General features: G+C 35.9%; 1 protein-coding gene and 1 non-coding gene across 2 annotated transcripts in view; one reads left to right on the top strand and one right to left on the bottom strand.

Moving 5' to 3' along the window:
* The window catches only part of EXOC6B (exocyst complex component 6B), a 710,495-nt gene that overhangs the window by 94,444 nt on the left and 597,295 nt on the right, over window positions 1-18,756 (top strand). The window contains exons 3-6 of the mRNA XM_026456434.1: window positions 1,048-1,095; window positions 2,950-3,040; window positions 3,141-3,186; window positions 16,562-16,766. Coding sequence (XP_026312219.1) covers window positions 1,048-1,095; window positions 2,950-3,040; window positions 3,141-3,186; window positions 16,562-16,766 — 390 coding nt within the window. The remainder of the gene's footprint in view (window positions 1-1,047; window positions 1,096-2,949; window positions 3,041-3,140; window positions 3,187-16,561; window positions 16,767-18,756) is intronic.
* On the bottom strand, window positions 12,834-13,031 carry LOC111550624. Its single transcript, XR_002734122.1, has one exon. It is a non-coding gene; the product is annotated as a U2 spliceosomal RNA (small nuclear RNA).

Below are 18,756 nucleotides of genomic sequence, written 5' to 3'. Positions count from 1 at the left end.
CCTTTATTAAACAACATTTTAGAAGTTAGTATTGCTTATGTTTTGATATCACAGATGATGAGGAAATTACTATTCTATATAATTAATTTTTTCCATCACTGAAATGTCAAAAGTGGATATCAAAAAAATTAGATGCCATTTCCTTTAATAATGAACTCTGGGCCAGGCGCGGTGGCTCAAGCCTATAATCCCAGCACTTTGGGAGGCCGAGACAGGCAGATCACGAGGTCAGGAGATCGAGACCATCCTGGCTAACACGGTGAAACCCCGTCTCTACTAAAATACAAAAAATTAGCCAGGCGTGGTGGCGGACGCCTGTAGTCCCAGCTACTCGGGAGGCTGAGGCAGGAGAATGGTGTGAACCCAGGAGGCGGAGCTTGCAGTGAGCTGAGATCCGGCCACTGCACTCCAGCCTGGGCGACAGAGCGAGACTCCGTCTCAAAAAAAATAAAAAAAAAAATAATGAACTCTGGATCATTTAAGGACGTATTCACTAATTTTTGACTATCTGATGGAGAGATTATGTTGGAAAAATGGAAGTATGGAACTGTTAGGAGCTGTTAAGAATTAATGATCCAAAAATAATTTAGGTAAAGCATTTTCTAAAAATAAAATAATAAGCAAACAAGGAAACTTTGACTTGTGTTAAAAAGTTCAGTGTATACCCAACTTTTCTAGGAATACATTGGTGAAATGAAGAATATCTATGATAAAATTTGTTCTTTCTATTTTATTTTTCTCTCCCCTTTTTCCTCTTGTCTCCCCAAAGTTAAAGTGTGATCTTCAGTTATTATAGTATCTTAGTTTAGAACTGTTCTAAACTCACCATATTTTTTAGTGAATTTTTCTTTTCAAAAGGTCATGCAAACATCCAGTAGAAAAGTTGACATAATTTAAACCCAAGAGAATGCCACTGGACCAATATGTAGTGGAATACTGAAAATATCTAACTACCTATTCCCATTCTTTTCATATTAAATTTAGATCTTTTTCAACTATTGTCTAAATGTTTGTTTTTTATGAGTATAAATTGTCTTCTCTCCACAGAATCAAGTGACGGATACTAATGGAAAACTACAACATGAGGGAAAGGAAGTAAGACCAGTTTACCTTTTGAAGAAATCTTTTCTGTTTCATGCCACTCTCTTTTAATGACTATGTTATTCATTTAGTGGTTAAGACTGTAAGTAGTATGTTGGAAGTACTTGGACATTATTGTTGCTTTTCCTAATGTTTATCTGAATTAAATGAACGTAGTCATTGGGAAGTCTAAGGAGAGAGGATACAGCCTTCTTAGTTGTGCTTTTAGATCATTGACTTGTCATAATACAGTAATGCTCTTCCTCTGCCTGGAATGTTATTTCCTCAATATTCACCTTCTTCAAATCTTTGCTCAAATGTTGCCTTCTTAATGAGGCCTTTCCTAACCACCTTATTTGAAATTGTGGTCTCACTCTTACCCGTGCATTCTTTTGATCCTTTCCCACTTTTTCTTCATTGTGCCTGTCATGCTCTGAGATTATATTTAATATATTTTTACTTATATATATTTTTTTGCCTGTCAACCTTCATTGGAAATTAAACCCCATGAGATTAGAAATTTTTGTTTGCTTTATTCATTGCTGTATCCCCTCCATGTAGCTAAATAGTGACTGGCACAATGTGGATGCTCAACAAATATTTATTTAACAAACTAATCAACTAGCCACAGAGGCTGAGATTATATGCTATAATCCCAGTGCTTTGGGAGGCTGAGGTGGGAGGATCACTTGAGGCCAGGAGTTTGAGATCAGCTTGGGCAACATAGTGAGACCCCCATCTCTACCCCCACCCCCCCTAAAAAAAAACCAAAAAAAAAAAAAAAGAGAAAAACAACCATAACCAGGCATGGTGGTGCATGCCTGTAGTCCCAGCTATTTGGGAGACTGAGGTGGGAGGATCTCTTAAGCCCAGGAGTTTAAGGTTGCATTGAGCCATGATTGCGCCACTGCACTCTCAGCCTGGGTGATGGAGGGAGACCCCATCTCTATCCTCCCACCATTAAAAAAAATCATTGATTCTATTAATGACATATTTACCATTTAAACCATCACAGTTTACAATATTATTTTATATCTATTTGCTCATTTGATCCTCATGACCGACAAAATCAGGGCAGGTATTATCACTGATTGATGAGGAAACTAAAACAAATGATTTGCTGTATTTTACATAGTTATTGGCAAGGCTGGGACTAAAACCCAGGTTTTCTGACTTGTAGTACATGACTCTTCTCAGTTATCATGCTTCTTTCTTATCACCTAATACTTTTTAAATGTTTAATTTTAATAACCTTTAAGATTAGCTTTTGATTGTTTTATCAGTGACTTAGGACCATTCTCTGGTTCTTTTCTGCATGGTATCTAAGCAGATAACATTTTTAGGTATGGGTATAGGATGAATGCTGCAAGTAGATGTGTAGATTATTACTTTTTAAAGAAGTTTGTCTCACATTCTAAATTCTGTAGAGTACAATTTCTTGTAGTTATATTATGGTATGACTTCTGATAGAAGCCTTTAAAACTGGAGCTAGGGGAATAAAAGTGAGTTACTTTTCACCAAACTGTAACTTTTAGAAAAGCCACATCTTTTAAGTGTGTGGTTTATTTGTTGAAATAGAGATTTAGTTGAAGATAGTTTTTTTTTTTTCTCCTGGATAACCCTTGTATTTTAGGACTTCATTTTACCTAGCCCTTCCTAGTATTGTATGTATCTTGGGGAGAAAGCGGGAAACTGTGCAGGAATGTTTTACTGGTTAAGAAAGGCAGTTCTTTAGTTCACTTGGCAGGTCTTACTAAGAAACTGTCTGGGATTTTCTGATGAATTGAACACAGTTTGGAAAAATGTGACTGAAAGCTTTTTATTTACAGCCATTGGCATAATAATTCAGTCTTTTTCCCTCTTGCCAAGCTGGTAATAGCAATGGAAGAGCTGAAGCAGTGTCGACTACAACAGAGAAATATTTCTGCCACTGTTGATAAATTAATGCTGTGTCTTCCAGGTGAGGAACTGGAAATGGAGAAGGATTCTTGGTGTAATTTTTTTTGCTTTAATTAGGCTTTCTCTAAGTCATGTTTGTGTTTTCTTTTCTTTCTTTTAAGTCCTAGAGATGTACAGCAAACTGAGGGACCAGATGAAAACTAAGAGGTAAGATTTTTTTTTTAATTGAACAGTTTTTACTACCTAAAATATCTGTTATTTAGAATACTTTTAGGTCCATATTTAGCATAACTTTTCAAAAAATAATTAAGTTTCTAACATCTTCTTAACCTTTTGTGTATTTATTGATTCATTCTAGATTTATTTATATATATATGTGGTATGCTAATGTGTTCTGTCATGTATTAGGTTTAACAAATAATACTTACAGTTAGATTTTTAAAAGACCCAGTCTTTTTTTTTTTTTTTTGAGACGGAGTCTCGCTCTGTCGCCCAGGCTGGAGTGCAGTGGCCAGATCTCCACTAACTGCAAGCTCTGTCCCCCGGGTTCATGCCGTTCTCCTGCCTCAACCTCCCGTGTAGCTGGGACTACAGGCGCCCGCCACCGCGCCCGGCTAATTTTTTGTGTTTTTAGTAGAGACGGGGTTTCACAGTGTTAGCCAGGATGGTCTCAATCTCCTGACCTCGTGATCTGCCTGTCTCGGCCTCCCAAAGTGCTGGGATTACAGGCATGAGCCACTGTGCCAGGCCAAGACCCAGTCTTCTAAGGAAAAGCATATACCTATTTTAGTGATAGTTGTTTTGAGATATGTTTTGATTTATTTAATAGTGTCGTAGAAAAAAATAGTACTGGTTTTGGTGCAAGAGTACATTAGCTGGGGTTCTTCAGAAAAACAGAACCAATAGCGTGTGTGTGTCTGTGTGTGTGTGTGTGCGCGCGCGCGCACTCGCGTGCGCGTGTGTCTCTACCTACTGGAGAGGAAAGTATTTATTTTAAGGAATTGGCTCACATGATTGTGGAGTATAGCAAGTGTAGCAAAAACTGCAGTGTAGTCTGGCAAGCTAGGGTCCAGTGTAGAGTTAAGATAATAGCTTGAGTCCCAAGGGACTCTTCTGTAGCATTCCCTCTTCCTTGGGCACAGTCAGCCTTTTTCCTATTAAGGTTTTCACCTGTGGTGGAATGAGGCCTACTCACATTATGGAGGGTAATCATCTTTACTCATAGTCTACTGACTTAAATGTTAATCTCATCTAAAAAAGTACCATTACAGAAACATCTGGAATAATGTTTGACCAAATATCTAGGTCCAGTGGTCAGCCAAGTTGCCGCATAAAATTAACTCTTGTAAAGGGGAAGGGTGAGGTTAAATTCAGAGGATTTCTCTTCTGTATGTTGTTTTCTTCTGAAGGAAAATCTACAGTGACTCTATAGTTCTGCTCCCCAAACTAGAGTAAGCATCTCCCATCTCTCTATCCTGAGATGCCCTGTAGTATGATGGGGGTATATGAAGCTATAGGATAAACAGAGCATGTCTTCTTGGAATGTTAATTTTACCTAGGTTTTGAGGAAAAAAGTATACATTTAAAATATATTTAATATTGAGATAAGAATAGAAATATTATAGATAAAAATTCAAAATTCTCAAGAATTTTGAAGCTGAATCATTAGACATTAAAATAGGAGGACATGCTCTCATAAGAGAACATGGATAGGACACTATGAGAAGTTCTGCCTGAGATATGAAAGTAGTATTAGTTCCCTAATATCCTTTTAGTAAAGTTCTAAAATTATAGAGAATTTAAAATAACCTGTGAGCCAGGTGCAGTGGCTCACACCTATAATCCCAGCACTTTAGGAGGCTGAGGCGGGTGGATCACTCGAGGCCAGAAGTTTGAGACCTGCCTGGTCAACATGGAGAAACCCCATCTCTACTGAAAAACAAAAAAAGGAGCTGATTACAGGAGGTGGTGCACACCTGTAATCCCAGGTACTTTGGAGGCCAAGGCATGAGAATTGTCTCACATGATAGCTTGAATTCAGGAGGCAGAGGTTGCGATGAGCTGAGATTGCACCACTGAGCTCCAGCTCGGGTGACAGAGTGAGGCTATCTCAAAAAAAAAAAAAAATTCACCTGTGTACCAACTTCTCGGAATTAACAGATATTAACAATTTTCCAGTTTTGATTCATATATGTGTAAAGAAAAAAATATGTAGTATATATATAAAACATATATATGGACAGAAACAGGTATATATATATATATATATATATATATATACTTTAAAAAATTACAGATAAAATTTATGTTCCCTTCTTCGGTCCTATTCCTTTCCTTTCAGTCTTATTCTTTCCCCCTGAGGAAACCAGTATCATAAATTTATTGAACGTTCTTCTAGTCTGTGCTTTTAATATTTGTAAATCGTATATTGTTTTGTTTTGTGTTTTGAAAAGTTTATGTAGATGATTCTCAGTCCTCATTTTGAGATCTGTGTATTCACTCAGCAACGATGAATCAAATACCTACTATGTGCTAGACATTGCTCTTGGTGCTGGGGATACATCTGTGAATAAAATGGGTAAAAATATCCACCCTTTGGGGCATGCATACTAGTAGGCAGCTTATTTTCTTTATGTGTATAGACACAGTTTGCTCATTTTAATCACTCCATGGTAGTCTATTATATGAATAATTCGCATTTCCCCTGTCAGTTCCAGTGATTATCATAAGTGCTGTTAGCCAATATTTCTAGCTGCTTCCTTTGGTGCAAGGTAGTATTATATTTCCTGGGTTCCCTGTGTATATTTACTGGGTTCCCAGTTCCATGTGACTTTTTCTGGCTGATAAGATGTGAGCAGAAGTGATATGTATCACTTTTGGGCTTAGCATTTAATTTCCCTCCAGAGTTCTCTTATTTTCCCTTGTTCTTGAAAAATGGCAACTCCAAGATGCTGGTTGAGTCCCTGAGTAACTTCAGGGAGCGTAGCCTACCTGCCAACCCATTATGAATGTATAACATGAGTAAGTTTTAAATCTTTGTTTTAAGTCACTGAGATTTTGGGGGTGGTTATTACTACAAGATAACTATCCTTACTGATACTGTTAGGGACATTTGATATGTTTCCAGTAGTTATGACGGACAGTGGTACAATAAATATCCTTGTTCTTGTCTCCTTGGACTCACATTCAAAATTTCTTGAGAGTGTTGTTCTTTAGATGCTGCTATGCATGGAAATGGTATCATGGGGGATTAGTTAAATATAGATTCTGATAGAATAGGTCTGGCTGGGGTCATTCCTGAGATTCTGCATTTTCTGCCACGCTCCCAGGTGATGTCAATTCTGTTGGTCCAGGGTCTATACCTAGAAAGAGATCAGCTGGATCAGAGAAAGGGTTTACATGTCTTTGATCTTATTGTTGTTCTCTATGGTGATTTCCCCATTTATCCTACCATTGGTATTTTGTGGGAGGTCCTATTACTCTACCTCTTGGTAACATCTATATTGTCAAACTTTTTGGTTTTTGCCAGTCTGATGATTGTGAAATGGTAGATCACTATTGTGATTTTTATTTTATTTTTATTAGATTATTAGTGAATTTAGGTTTTAGGCATTTGGGTTTCTCTCATCTACTTGCTGCCCACATTTAGGTTGTTTATTGTTTTCTTTTCATTTATAGGAATTATATACTTTGGATGCCTTTTCTTGTTATATATTGTCTTCCAGTGCATGGCTTACCTATTAACATTATATAATTAGTAGTTTTTATTGCATAGAAGTTTTAAGTTTTGGTATAATCAAGTTTATTTTGTGGGTTTCAAAAAATTTTGTTTTTAGGGCATTCTAAAGTTCAGTATAAGTAACAGTGTCTTTTTCTTGAACCAGTTGAAAGTAAGTTGCTAACATGACACACTGTCATCCCCAATTACTTTAGTGTGGTTTCCTACAGATAGACATTCTTCTGTGCAACCACAGTGCAATAGAGAATGGACATTAGCTTTGATATATTTCTAGCACTTAATTGGCATACCCAGTTCAAGTTTTGCCAATTGTCTCAATCATGTTCTTTCTAGCAAAAGAATCCAGTTCAAATCACATGTTGCTTTTAGTTGTCATGTCTCTTTAGTCTTTTTCAGTCTGGAACTGTCCTCAGCCTTTCCTTGCCTTTCATGACTTTATTACTTTATTACTGTTGAAGATTACAGGTCAGTTATTCTGTAGAATGATCTTGCTTTCTTTAAAAATTTCTCATCTGACCATCTCTGTTTTTAAATAAGACTGTTTAGATCTTTTACATTTCATACAATTATCAACATATGCGTTTAAATCTACTGTCTTCTTATATATTTTCCATTTATCCTACCTGTTCTTTGTTCCTTCTCTGTATTCTTGTATTTTTAAAAATCAATTTCTATATTTCATGTTGTTGTTTTATATTTAGTAATGCCCTATTATTTATACCTCTTAGTTTTACAATTTTTCCTTAGTATCCTCAGTGTATTGGTTACAGGTGCTTTGGGATAGGGGACTAGGTATAGATGCTTAAGTCCCTTATATAAAATGGCATGGTATTTTCATATAACCTACACACATCCTCCTAAAACTTTCAGTCATCTCAAGATTACTTAGAATACCTAACACAATGTAAATGCTATGTAAGTAGTTGTTACACTGTTTTGTTTTATTTGTGTTTTTAAAAAAAATATTTTTGATCAACATAGTTGATTGAATTCACAGATCTGCAAATATGAAGGGCCAGCTGTATTTTATTTTTTTCGTGGTTCCTTCTATCTTTACAATGTGTAACTTACAATGAGTCTTTAAATATTACACCAAATCACACACAATGCAAGATTCTTATAATGATATTCTTCCATTTTACCCTTCCTTATGTCATTGTTGTCATGTTATTATTGTTATGTTATTATGTTGTAAGACCTGTGACAACACAGCGGCACACATGCTCATTTTTGCTGTAACTTTTAAAGAAATTTAAAAAATAAAGAGAAAAACTCTCATATATTTACCCACATTATTTTAAATGTAGATCCAAGTTTGTATCTGGTATTATTTTTCCCCTTTGGGAATGACATCCTTTAATATTTCTTGTTGGATCAGTCTGCTGGCTATGAATTCTCTCAGAAATACAGTATTTCTGAAAAAAATGTTTATTTCACCTTCAGTTTTTAAATTGAATTACAATTCCTATATTATAACATTCATCATTTTTAAGTGTACAGTTGAATAGATGTTAATACATTCATGTGGTTGTAACGTCATCATCACTAGCTGATTCCAGGACATTTTCATTACCCCAAAAAGGAATCTTGTACCCATTCCTTTTTCCTCTCTGCCCTGGCAACCACTAATCTGTTTTCTGTCTCCATAGATTTGCCTATTCTGAACATCTCATATAAATGGAATCATACAATATACAACCTTTTGTGTCTGACTTTTTCCACGTAGCATAATGGAAGGTTTTCAAGGTTCATTCATGTTATAGAATGTATCACTGTTTCATTCCTTTTTATGGCTGAATACTCTCTCATTATATAGATATACTGCTTTTAGTTACTTTTTCATCATTTGATGGACATTTGAGTTATTATCACTTTTCAACTATTAAGAATAATGCTGCTACAAATGTTCATTTACAAGCTTTTGTGTGAGCATATGCTTTCACGTTTCTTGTGAATATACTTAGGAGTAGAATTTCTGGGTCACGTGGTAAACATTTGGTGCACTTTGTCTCTCTGTATGTTTCATCATTTTGAGGAACTTAGATTCTTTCCCAAAGCACCTGCACCTTTTTATCTTCCCAACAGCAGCATAGATGTTTCCAATTATTGCATAGCCTAGTCAATACTTGTTATTGTCTACCCAGGCCAGGCATGGTGGCTTACGCCTGTAATCCCAGCACTTTGGGAGGCTGAGGTGGGCGGATTGCTTGAGCCCAGGAGTTTGAGACCAGCCTGGCTAACATGGTGAAACCCCATCACTACTAAAGACACAAAAATGAGGCGGGTGTGGTGGTGTGTATCTGTAATCCCAGCTCCTCGGAGGGGCTGAGGCATAAGGATTGCTTGAACTGGGGAGGCTGAGGTTGCAGCGAGCCGAGATCGCGCACTGCATTCCAGCCTGGGGCGACAGAGTGAGACTCTGTTTCAAAAAACAAAACAAAACAAAAAAACCTTATTATTTGACTTTAATGTAGCCATCCTGGTGGGTGTGAAATGGTATCTCATTGTTTACCTTCATTTAAAAAAAAACCTTGATGGATATAGAATTTGAGGTTTATAGTTTCATCAATTCATAAGACATGATTTCATTGTCTTCTGGCTTCTGCAGTTTCCTAGGAGAGATGTATAAGTAGCCTTACCTTTGTCTCCCTGTAAGTAATGTGTCTTTTCTCTAGCTGTTTTAAAGCTTTCGTCTTTATCATTTGTTTTCAGGCAATTTGATTTTGTGTACTTTGGTATAAATATGTGCACACATGTGTATATTTATCCTGCTTGTGGTTTGTTTAGCTTCTTGGATCTGTGGGTTTACAATATTCATAAAATCTGGAAAATGTTGACGTTATTTTTCCAAACTCTTTTTTTGTCCTTTTCCCATCACCATTTTGGGACTTCAGTTATATTAATATTTATGTTGGACAGCTTGATTAACCCCGCAGGTGACTTGAAGATCTTTTCTCCCCGCCCCCTCAGTCCTCTCTGTGCTTTATTTGAGATAGATTTTATGGCTGTGTTCAAGCACATTGATCTCTCTCATTTGCATTGTGTAATGTTTTAGTCCCTTTCAGTGACATTTTCATTTCAGATAATATATTTTTCATGTATAGAAGTTACATTTAGCTTTTTATGTTTTATTTCTTTTATTATTTGTTTCTTTACATACATGTACCTTGTCCTAATTGCTGTTTTTATGTACTCCTTTGCTACTTCTGCCACTTCTGGCATTTTTTTAGATCTGTCTGCAGACTGATTTTGTTTTTGCTGGTTGTATGTCAGTTCTTTGCTTCCTTTCATGTCTAGAAATTTTTGATTGAATAATGAACATTATGTTGATGAGTCTCTGGATTTTTGGGTGCTTTTTTTTTTTTTTCCTTTAGAGAGTGTTGGACTTTGTTTTAGCAAATGGTCAGGTGATTGCATATCAGTTTGTTACCTTCGGACCCAATTTTTAAACTCTGCTTAAAGGCCCACCTTTATTCCAGGGGAGTTCAGCTTTACTAAGTAAGACTTGATCCCTCTATAATCTACTCTGAATAGCTCAGGAGTCCCCAACGACTCTTCACTTTGTTCAGAGTTTGAATGTTTATCTGCCTTGTCTGAGATCCTTGAAGTGTTCATCTTACCTTCCCTTGGCTGGTCTCCCACTCTCTCCCTTCCTTCCTTCTTTTTACCTATGCATGTGGAATTTCACTTTCCCTATGCCTGTCCTAGTACTTAGCAGACTCAAGGGAACCCGTGTGTAAATTTCTGCAGTTCTTTTTCTGCTTTGCTTTTTTTGGGGAACTCTGCCACACAACTTCAAGCTGCATCAACTTTCCTGAGCTACTATCACTGATTCTTTAAGTCAGCAAGGCTGCTGAGCTCTGTTTTGATTTTTTTTCTGGCTGTGCCCATGACCTAGAAGTCAACTTTAGGTAGATAATCCTGGTGATTATTAAACTCACCTTGTTTGTTTCCCTTTTTACAGAGATAGCAGTTCTATGTTGCCTGATGTCCAATGTCTGCAAATGACTGTTTCATATATTTTTGCCAATATTCTACTTGTTTATAAAGTGAGAGATCATGTCTGTTCCTTGTTAGGCTTTTGTAGCTGGAAGTCTGTTTTGTTTTTTAAGCTATAAATACTGATTTTTCTACTGCATTTTATGCTCCCGGGGGAAAGACATCTGAACATCTTTCTATCTCTAGTGCACAGAAGAGATTAAATATTTGTTAATGATACTCTTTGATTAGGAGTGACACTAATATTTTTCTGTGATGAAAGCTTTTATTTCATATTTTATCATACTCTGAATTTTAAAAAATTTCTTATAGATAGTTGCAATTTGCTTTCAAGCATCACTTCCTTCTTTTTTTTTTTTTTTTTTTGAGACGGAGTCTCACTCTGTCCACCAGGCTGGAGTGCAGTGGCACGATCTCGGCTCACTGCAAGCTCCGCCTCCTGGGTTTACGCCATTCTCCTGCCTCAGCCTCCCTAGTAGCTGGGACTACAGGTGCCCGCCACCGCACCCGGCTAATTTTTTGTATTTTTAGTAGAGACAGGGTTTCACCGTGGTCTCGATCTCCTGACCTTGTGATCCGCCCGCCTCGGCCTCCCAAAGTGCTGGGATTACAGGCGTGAGCCACCACGCCCGGCCATCACTTCCTAGAATTTTAGAAACCATCGCTGTGAAAGAATTCCATGCTATGGCAAGAAAGTACCAAAATTTATTTTGCTTGGAACCAATATATTTCTTCTTGCTTTAGCATTCAACCATGTCTGTTTTCTGATCATGGTTATTCAGTTTGTAGGATTATTTAGAAACTCTTTCCCTGCCTTCTTCCCTTATATTCTCTCCTTTATTTTCTTTACTTTAGTTCTGATTGTATCTCTGTTAAGGAGCCTGCATGAGAAGAGGGGAGAGAGTGACCACACATGAAAGTGAAACTTAGGAATTTGTCTTTTGATTCAGTTTTAATAATGTTTGGAGATTGTCAAAAGTACATCAAAATCTAATTTTGGATTTCTGTGGTCACTGGACACAATTTTTTTCTTTTGGTCCCTGCTATACAGGTGTTAGTTGGCTGTCATTCTTTAACCTGTCATGGATATTGAAATAGACTAGACATTTGAATATTACTGATTTGTTATAGTTAAAATGTGACTATGCTAGGAAGGGACAATGGGGAAATTGGGTGACATCCTTTGTTTCCAGGAATCACTGGGTTTTGTACTAATTAGCCTTGAAAAATGTGGAGCTATTTGACAGACCAGATGTTTTCAGCATGAGCCATGCGTCTCATCAGTGAATGTGCCTTGCATCTGCAGGCAACATTGTTGAATTCTCCTCATTCTATAAACAATGTTCCAAAATATAACTAAACCCCAAAGTGTGTTTATCTTTTTGGCTTAATTTCTGGCTTTGTATCCATTCTAAAGTTTCTCTCTAGAGGAATTGCATTTTATTGCACATAGCTCTTCATACCTAATTGTAGTATAAACACCATTCTGTTTACACTAAACCATGTGAATTGTATTGTTTTTGAGCCTGTAAAATTTTAATAAGAGCAATGATTTCAGATTTAACTATATTTGTACTTTTATTTCTATATTTAGGGAGAATAAAACTTTCTTCCCTCCATTTACTTGAACAAAGACTTTGATTTTTTGGAACACATGAGGGAAAACATTAAAAACAAAAAAACAAAAAACCCAAGTAAAACCAGTCTCTAGTCTTTAGCATTTGTGGTACTAAATTTACTGGAGCAAGAAGAGTTTAAGTATTTGCTGTGAAAATCATTCTTAAAGTCCAAAATAGAGCTATAAGTCTTTTTTCTTTATAAGGATGGAATTGAATTTTTCCTATACCAAATATATCATGGGAAACATGGAAATTAGGAAATTAAAAGTATGAAGGAGAAAATTATCACTCGTAATATTGCCATCCAAAGGAAAAATATCATGGCTAACATTTTTGTATTTATTTTTCTCATTTTGCTCTCTACTTTTGTGTGTGTGTGTGTTTCCAGTGATATATATCTCATATATGCATACATGTTCATAATTTATATGTGTAAATATTTATAATTTTGAAGAATATTATGATTATACTTGTAAGATCTATTTTTTTTTTTTTCCAATTGGAGCACCATTCCTGGAGGTACTGCAATGCCAGGTTGATGCATGGAGGGGACTAAACAAGTTCCCATTTTATCTCCCTGCTGCAAAAATCCATTTAATAAATATTGTCCTCTGATAAGAGAATGTATCAGATATTAAACTGATAAGATATATCAGATATTAAATTTGATCTTAGCCAAAAGGCCAAGAGGCAATGAGATCTATTTTTTGAAATTATTTTCATTCAGCAATATTGTAAACATTTTGCTCTTTTATTAGCCTTTTACTACTTCTTATTAGACATCTAGGTTAGTTTTTTTATTTGCTAACATAAATAATTCTATAGTTCAAGAGGCTTATACGTACTGCTGTGCATCTTTTTTTTGTTTGTTTGGAAATGCAATTGCTTAAAATAATTGTTTTGCTAAAATTCTTCATTGAAAACTTGTGTCATTAATAAAAACTTGTTTGTCAGCCGGCTGTGAATTCCATTTATTGAAACCCCTGATGAAACACATTGTCTTTTAAGAAATCTTTGGCAGTTTGATTTGCATTTTTTCACATATCAGTTAAATATTTTTTTTTTTTTCATGTGTTGACCCTTTTTGGTTCTTCTGTGAACTTTCTTTGTTCATTTTTTTTTACAAAAACAACTGAAGTTTATTAGTCTTTTTTTTTTTTTTTTTTTTTTATTGGGTCTTTCTCTATCACCCAGGCTGGAGTGCAATGACGTGATCTCAGCTCACTGCACCCTCCGTCTCCTAGGTTCAAGCGATTCTCCTGCCTCAGCCTCTTGAGTAGCTGGAATTACAGGCTCCCACCAACATGCCCGACTAATTTTTGTATTTTTAGTAGAGAAGAGGTTTAATCTTGTTGCCTAGGCTTGTCTTGAACTGACCACAAGTGATCTGCCTGCCTCAGCCTCCCAAAGTGCTGGAATTACAGGCGTGAGCCACCACGCCCGGCCTGTTAATCTTTTAGGTACACGTTACAAATAAAGTTTACCAGTTTTTCCCTTTATTCTTATGTTTTTTTGCACAACTTATTTCGTTTTTACCTATTCAGCTTTATTAATCTTAATTTTATTTGTCCTCTTATGCATATAGAAGCTTTCCTATTAGACAAATATCATCCCTTTCATTATTATGGAATGTCCTTCTGTGTTACTAGCAATATTTGTTGGCTTAAAGTCTTTTGTATCTTGTATTAATACAGCCATTTCAGCTCTTTTGTGGTTCCTTTTTTTTTAATTTTTTTTTTTGACGGGTCTCGCTCTGTTACCCAGACTAGAATGCAGTTGCCTGATCTCAGCTCACTGCAACCTCTGCCCATTCAGGCTTAAGTGATCCTCCCACCTCAGCTTCCCAAGTACTTGGGACTACAGGTGCGTACCACCACACCTGGCTAATTTTTTGTAATTTTTTTGGTAGATATGAGATTTTGCCTTGTTGCCCAGGCAGGTCTCAAACTCTTGAGCTCAAGTGATCTACCCACCTTGACCTCCCAAAGTGTTGGCATTGCAGGTGTGAGCCACTGTGCCCAGCCTTATGGTTACTTTTTTTTAATGGTATATCTTCTTTCCCTTTTACTTTCAACCTATTTGTATCTTTGAATCTAAGTGTGTTTCTTGTAGACAATATGTAGTTGGATCATGCTTTTTAAGTCCTGACGATGTTGGCCTTCCAATTGGATTGCTTAGTTCATCCTCATTTAATGTAATTATTGATATGGTTGGATTTTGTTCTTTATTTTCTATATTTTTAATGTCTTTTTTTGTTTGTTTTTGTTGCTCCTTTACTGCTTTCTTTTGTGTTAAATATTTTTAGTGTACTGTTTGAATTCTTTTGTTGATTTTCAAATGATATATATTTTTGATTTTTTTAGAGGTTGCTCTATGGATTATAATATGCATCTTATCACAGTCTACTGGAGGTCATTGCTGATATAAATTTGGTATAATATATAGTAGTAGTTTTACTTCAATTAGCTCCATTTCTTTCCTACTCTTTTGTGCTGTTATTATTAGATATATTACATGTATATATTTTGTAAACCCATTGATACAGTATTATAATAATTGCTTTAAAATATTTTATCTTTTAAAGATGTTAAGAAAAAAGAAAAAATATTTTTATTAGTCTTTCATATTTAGCATGTATTTACTATTTCCCATGTTCTTCGTTTCTTTCTGTGAATTCAAGTTACCATCTGCTGTCATTTCCTTTCAGGATTCCTTTAGTATTTCTTGTAAGGCAGGTCTGCTAGCAAGGAATTTTCTGTCTTTCTTTATCTGGAAAGGTATCATATTTCCCTTTGATTTTTAAATAGTCATCAGCTAATGATTGGTTAGAGGTTATGCTCAAAAAACTTGAGTAAGGTTTCCAGTCTTTGCTGAGTTTGTATGTGGGTTAGAGACTACATTAAAAGCAGTTTTAAAGTCAGCTTAAACTTTTACCTACCTTCTTAGTTTTCCCATATGCCTGTCTACAGCCTCCTAGTCAGCCAGGGATGTGTGGATTGCTTAGACCCTTTTAGATGTTGCCTGAAGGTATGCATAGCCTCTCAGCCAGCTAGCAACTTGCAGAGAGTTTATCAAGCCCTTCTGTGGGTCTTTTATTTCTATGGTTTACCTGTTAAATTTCTGGTTAGTCCTTTGGTCTGTTGCTTGCCCCAACCCAAATTGTAACTTTTGACCAGTAGAGCTGGAGACTTTATTTATTTATTTATTTATTATTTATTTTTACTGAATTCTCTACTTTCATTAACAGCATCTCTCAATATGGGTTTTTTGCCCTCTGCTCCAAATTATGTCAGCCCCTCATCTCAGGAAAGCTGCTGATTTTCATGACTAGCCATGGCCAATGAACAGGGGTGGAGGAATTAGAAGGGGAGAGTGATGGAAGTAGCTCCAGGCAAGAAAGCTACAGAGTCCCACTGTTGAGCAGTTATTATGAATAAACACTTCTTGACTTGTTGTTCTCTTTTGTTTAGTTTCCAGAACCCTGAAATAGTTGTTTTGGATAGTTTACATTTGTTTTCTTTGGATAGAAGATTTGCCAAGCTTTTCTGTGTGCCATAGTTGGAAGTCTAGCCTTGGATACTTAATTTTATAGGATGAATTTTTTTTGGCATTGAGATGATCATTCTTTATTTCCTTTTATTTCTCTTTTTTTAAGACTGAGTCTCACTTCGTCGTCTAGGCTGGAGTGCAATAGCGTGATCTCGGCTCACTGAAACCTCCGCCTCCGGGGTTCAAGTGATTCTCTGCCTCAGCTTCCTGAGTAGCTGAGATTACGGGCTTGCACCACCACGCCCAGCTAATTTTTTTATTTGTAGTAGAGATGGGGTTTCACCGTGTTGACCTGGCTAATCTCAAATTCCCGGCCTCAAGTGATCCACCTGTCTTGGCCTCCCAAAGTGCTGGGATTACAGGCCTGATCCACCATGCCTGGCCCCTTTTATTTCTCTTATGTCATTAATTTTATTGGTAGCTATTTTAAGTCTTATGCATTCTTTGGATAAAATCTTTTTTTGATTACAATTTCCCAGTCTTTTAAAGTATGTATTAATTTTTAATAATTTGAGATTCTTTTCACCGATGTTCTCATTAAAACTTAATGCTGGATTTGTCTTAATGCACAGTGAAAACCAATTCAGGCTAGACATTTGTCTTAGAAAAAACAAATCAATTTTGCCTAACCATAAAGAGAGCTGAGTGAGCTAAAGGTGATCAATTCCTTTTGTAGGCATTATCCTGCACTGAAAACTCTGGAACATCTAGAGCATACCTACCTGCCTCAAGTAAGCCACTATCGATTCTGCAAGGTGATGGTGGACAACATCCCCAAGCTTCGAGAAGAAATAAAAGATGTTTCTATGTCCGATCTCAAAGACTTTCTGGAGAGCATCCGCAAACATTCAGACAAAATTGGAGAGACTGCCATGAAGCAAGTAGGTCTTGGGTTTATGATAGGTTGGCCAGTGGCTTATCAGTATTGAGTTAAACACAGGTTTCTCTTTGCCAAGTATCTAGTTGTTTCTTATCATTTTAGGGAAGTCCTTCATATTTATGGGAACACATGATTAAAAATGTTTTCATTTTTTTTTAACAGAGCGATGGACAGTTATATTGTTTTGCTCTGTAGATGTTGAGTAAATATTGGTCAGTTGTAATGGTTTACATTGAGGTTATGAAGAAATTTTTCTATTGTTTGTATACTTCCCTTGACTTTGCGTGTAATTTGAAGCTCTAGATATTTTAAAATTCTCCTTCTAGTTAATGACCTAAATTGTACCACATGTGTCTTTGGTTGATTATTTACTATGTAAGCAAGATAGCATGTTATATATGCATATTTCTGATATTAATAGGTGTCAGTGAAAAAAGGCCTATTGGGAAATGCTTTGAATTATGATCAAAGAAAAGGATTTATTAACAGCTTGTATATTAATAAATATGTTACCAGTATTTACATTTGTTAAAACATTTTCATCTCTAAGTCACCAAAGTCACAAGGAACATCTAAATTTCTTTTTTTAAATTATGAATGAAAGGTCAGTAATGTTTTACAATGGTATTTCCTCACTTGAAATTTGTCACATTGATTTTATGAAAAATTTTTAGTATACCTGATGATGTAGCCTACAGCAACAAATACAAGAGTCAGTTGTTTATGGAAAGTACTTTTTGGTTCTGTAAACAATAGTGTGCTTGAATAGATCATTTGTAGTTTTTATCATTCTGTGAGGAATGAAGGAATAGGTTATATTTCAAATCATATTTTAGGTCTCGACTAGCCTTGATAATCTATTCCGATGTCTATTTGATCTATAATACCTATTTGATCCTCCAAAAGAGATTCTCCAGTTACCGTTGCCTCAGGGAATACAGATATTTCCCCTTTCTTCCTTTAAATTTTGTCAGTGTTCTACTTCACAAAGTGCAGAGTTTAAAAGTAGATGATAAATCTGACAGAGATAATTGTGTGGTTTCATTGTTTATAGTGGTGAAGAAACAAAATTAATCAGTGACAATATACCTTTGCATTGCTGGGTACATATTTTGAATACAGGAATGAAGCTATCTTCTAAGATAAGTCTTTATTGTGGTTTGCTCAGTTTTTCCTAAGCTTTTAAAATATAGGAGAGTATAGTACAAAGCCTCTATGGAAGCTGCCTTTTTAAAAATTGCTTTTTCTGAGCCTCTGCTTGAGAAATTAATTTGCTTCCCTTTTGATGAAAGAGGAAGCCATGAAGAATATTGCTTTATTTAACGTGAGGCTAGCTGGGCTCATTCCTCAATTATCTGAAGAAATTAAGACCAAGAAGAGGGAAGTAACTTGCTCAATTTCAAGCAACTTGTAAAGGTCAGATCCTGCATTAGAATTCAGGTTGGGTTGAAATGAATTTGTCTACTATGATACTCAATCTGTGTAAACTATTAGCTGTTTTCTCTATTTTTGTCATATAAAGAAATGATGAAGATATCTTTTGTAAATCCAGGACTTTTAATTAACTGAGAAATCTTTATTTCTCCTGTAACATTTTTCATCTCAGGATCCTTGAGTAAAGATATGTTAACACATTAAAAAATCTTTTGTAGTACCTAGAACGTAAGGAAGATAGGAGAGAGAAAATACCATGTACTTTGTACATACTAGGTGTTCAATAAATGTTTGAATTCCCAGATAAGAGGGAGAGGAAGTGGTTTATTTCTCACTGCCTCAAGCCCAAAACAGTGTTCCTGGTTTGTGATGGTTTTCTTTGCAATGGTGATTTAAGGACTTAGAATCCTCCCATTGTATGGCTTTTCCATCTTTAAGATGGCTTTGAAGATTGCTTCAGAAGGAGAAAGACCAAAGAGTGTTGCATGTGGGAGGGTCTTTAAGGGCCAGGCATGGATGCCACATGTTACTTCTACCCATATTCTGTTGGTCTGAAC

The sequence above is a fragment of the Piliocolobus tephrosceles genome, chromosome 15 (genome assembly GCF_002776525.5).
Source record: "Piliocolobus tephrosceles isolate RC106 chromosome 15, ASM277652v3, whole genome shotgun sequence".
In the NCBI taxonomy this organism is placed as follows: Eukaryota; Metazoa; Chordata; class Mammalia; order Primates; family Cercopithecidae; genus Piliocolobus; species Piliocolobus tephrosceles.
The sequence above is the reverse complement of the archived record's forward strand: the minus strand, read 5'-3'. Positions and strand labels throughout refer to the sequence as shown.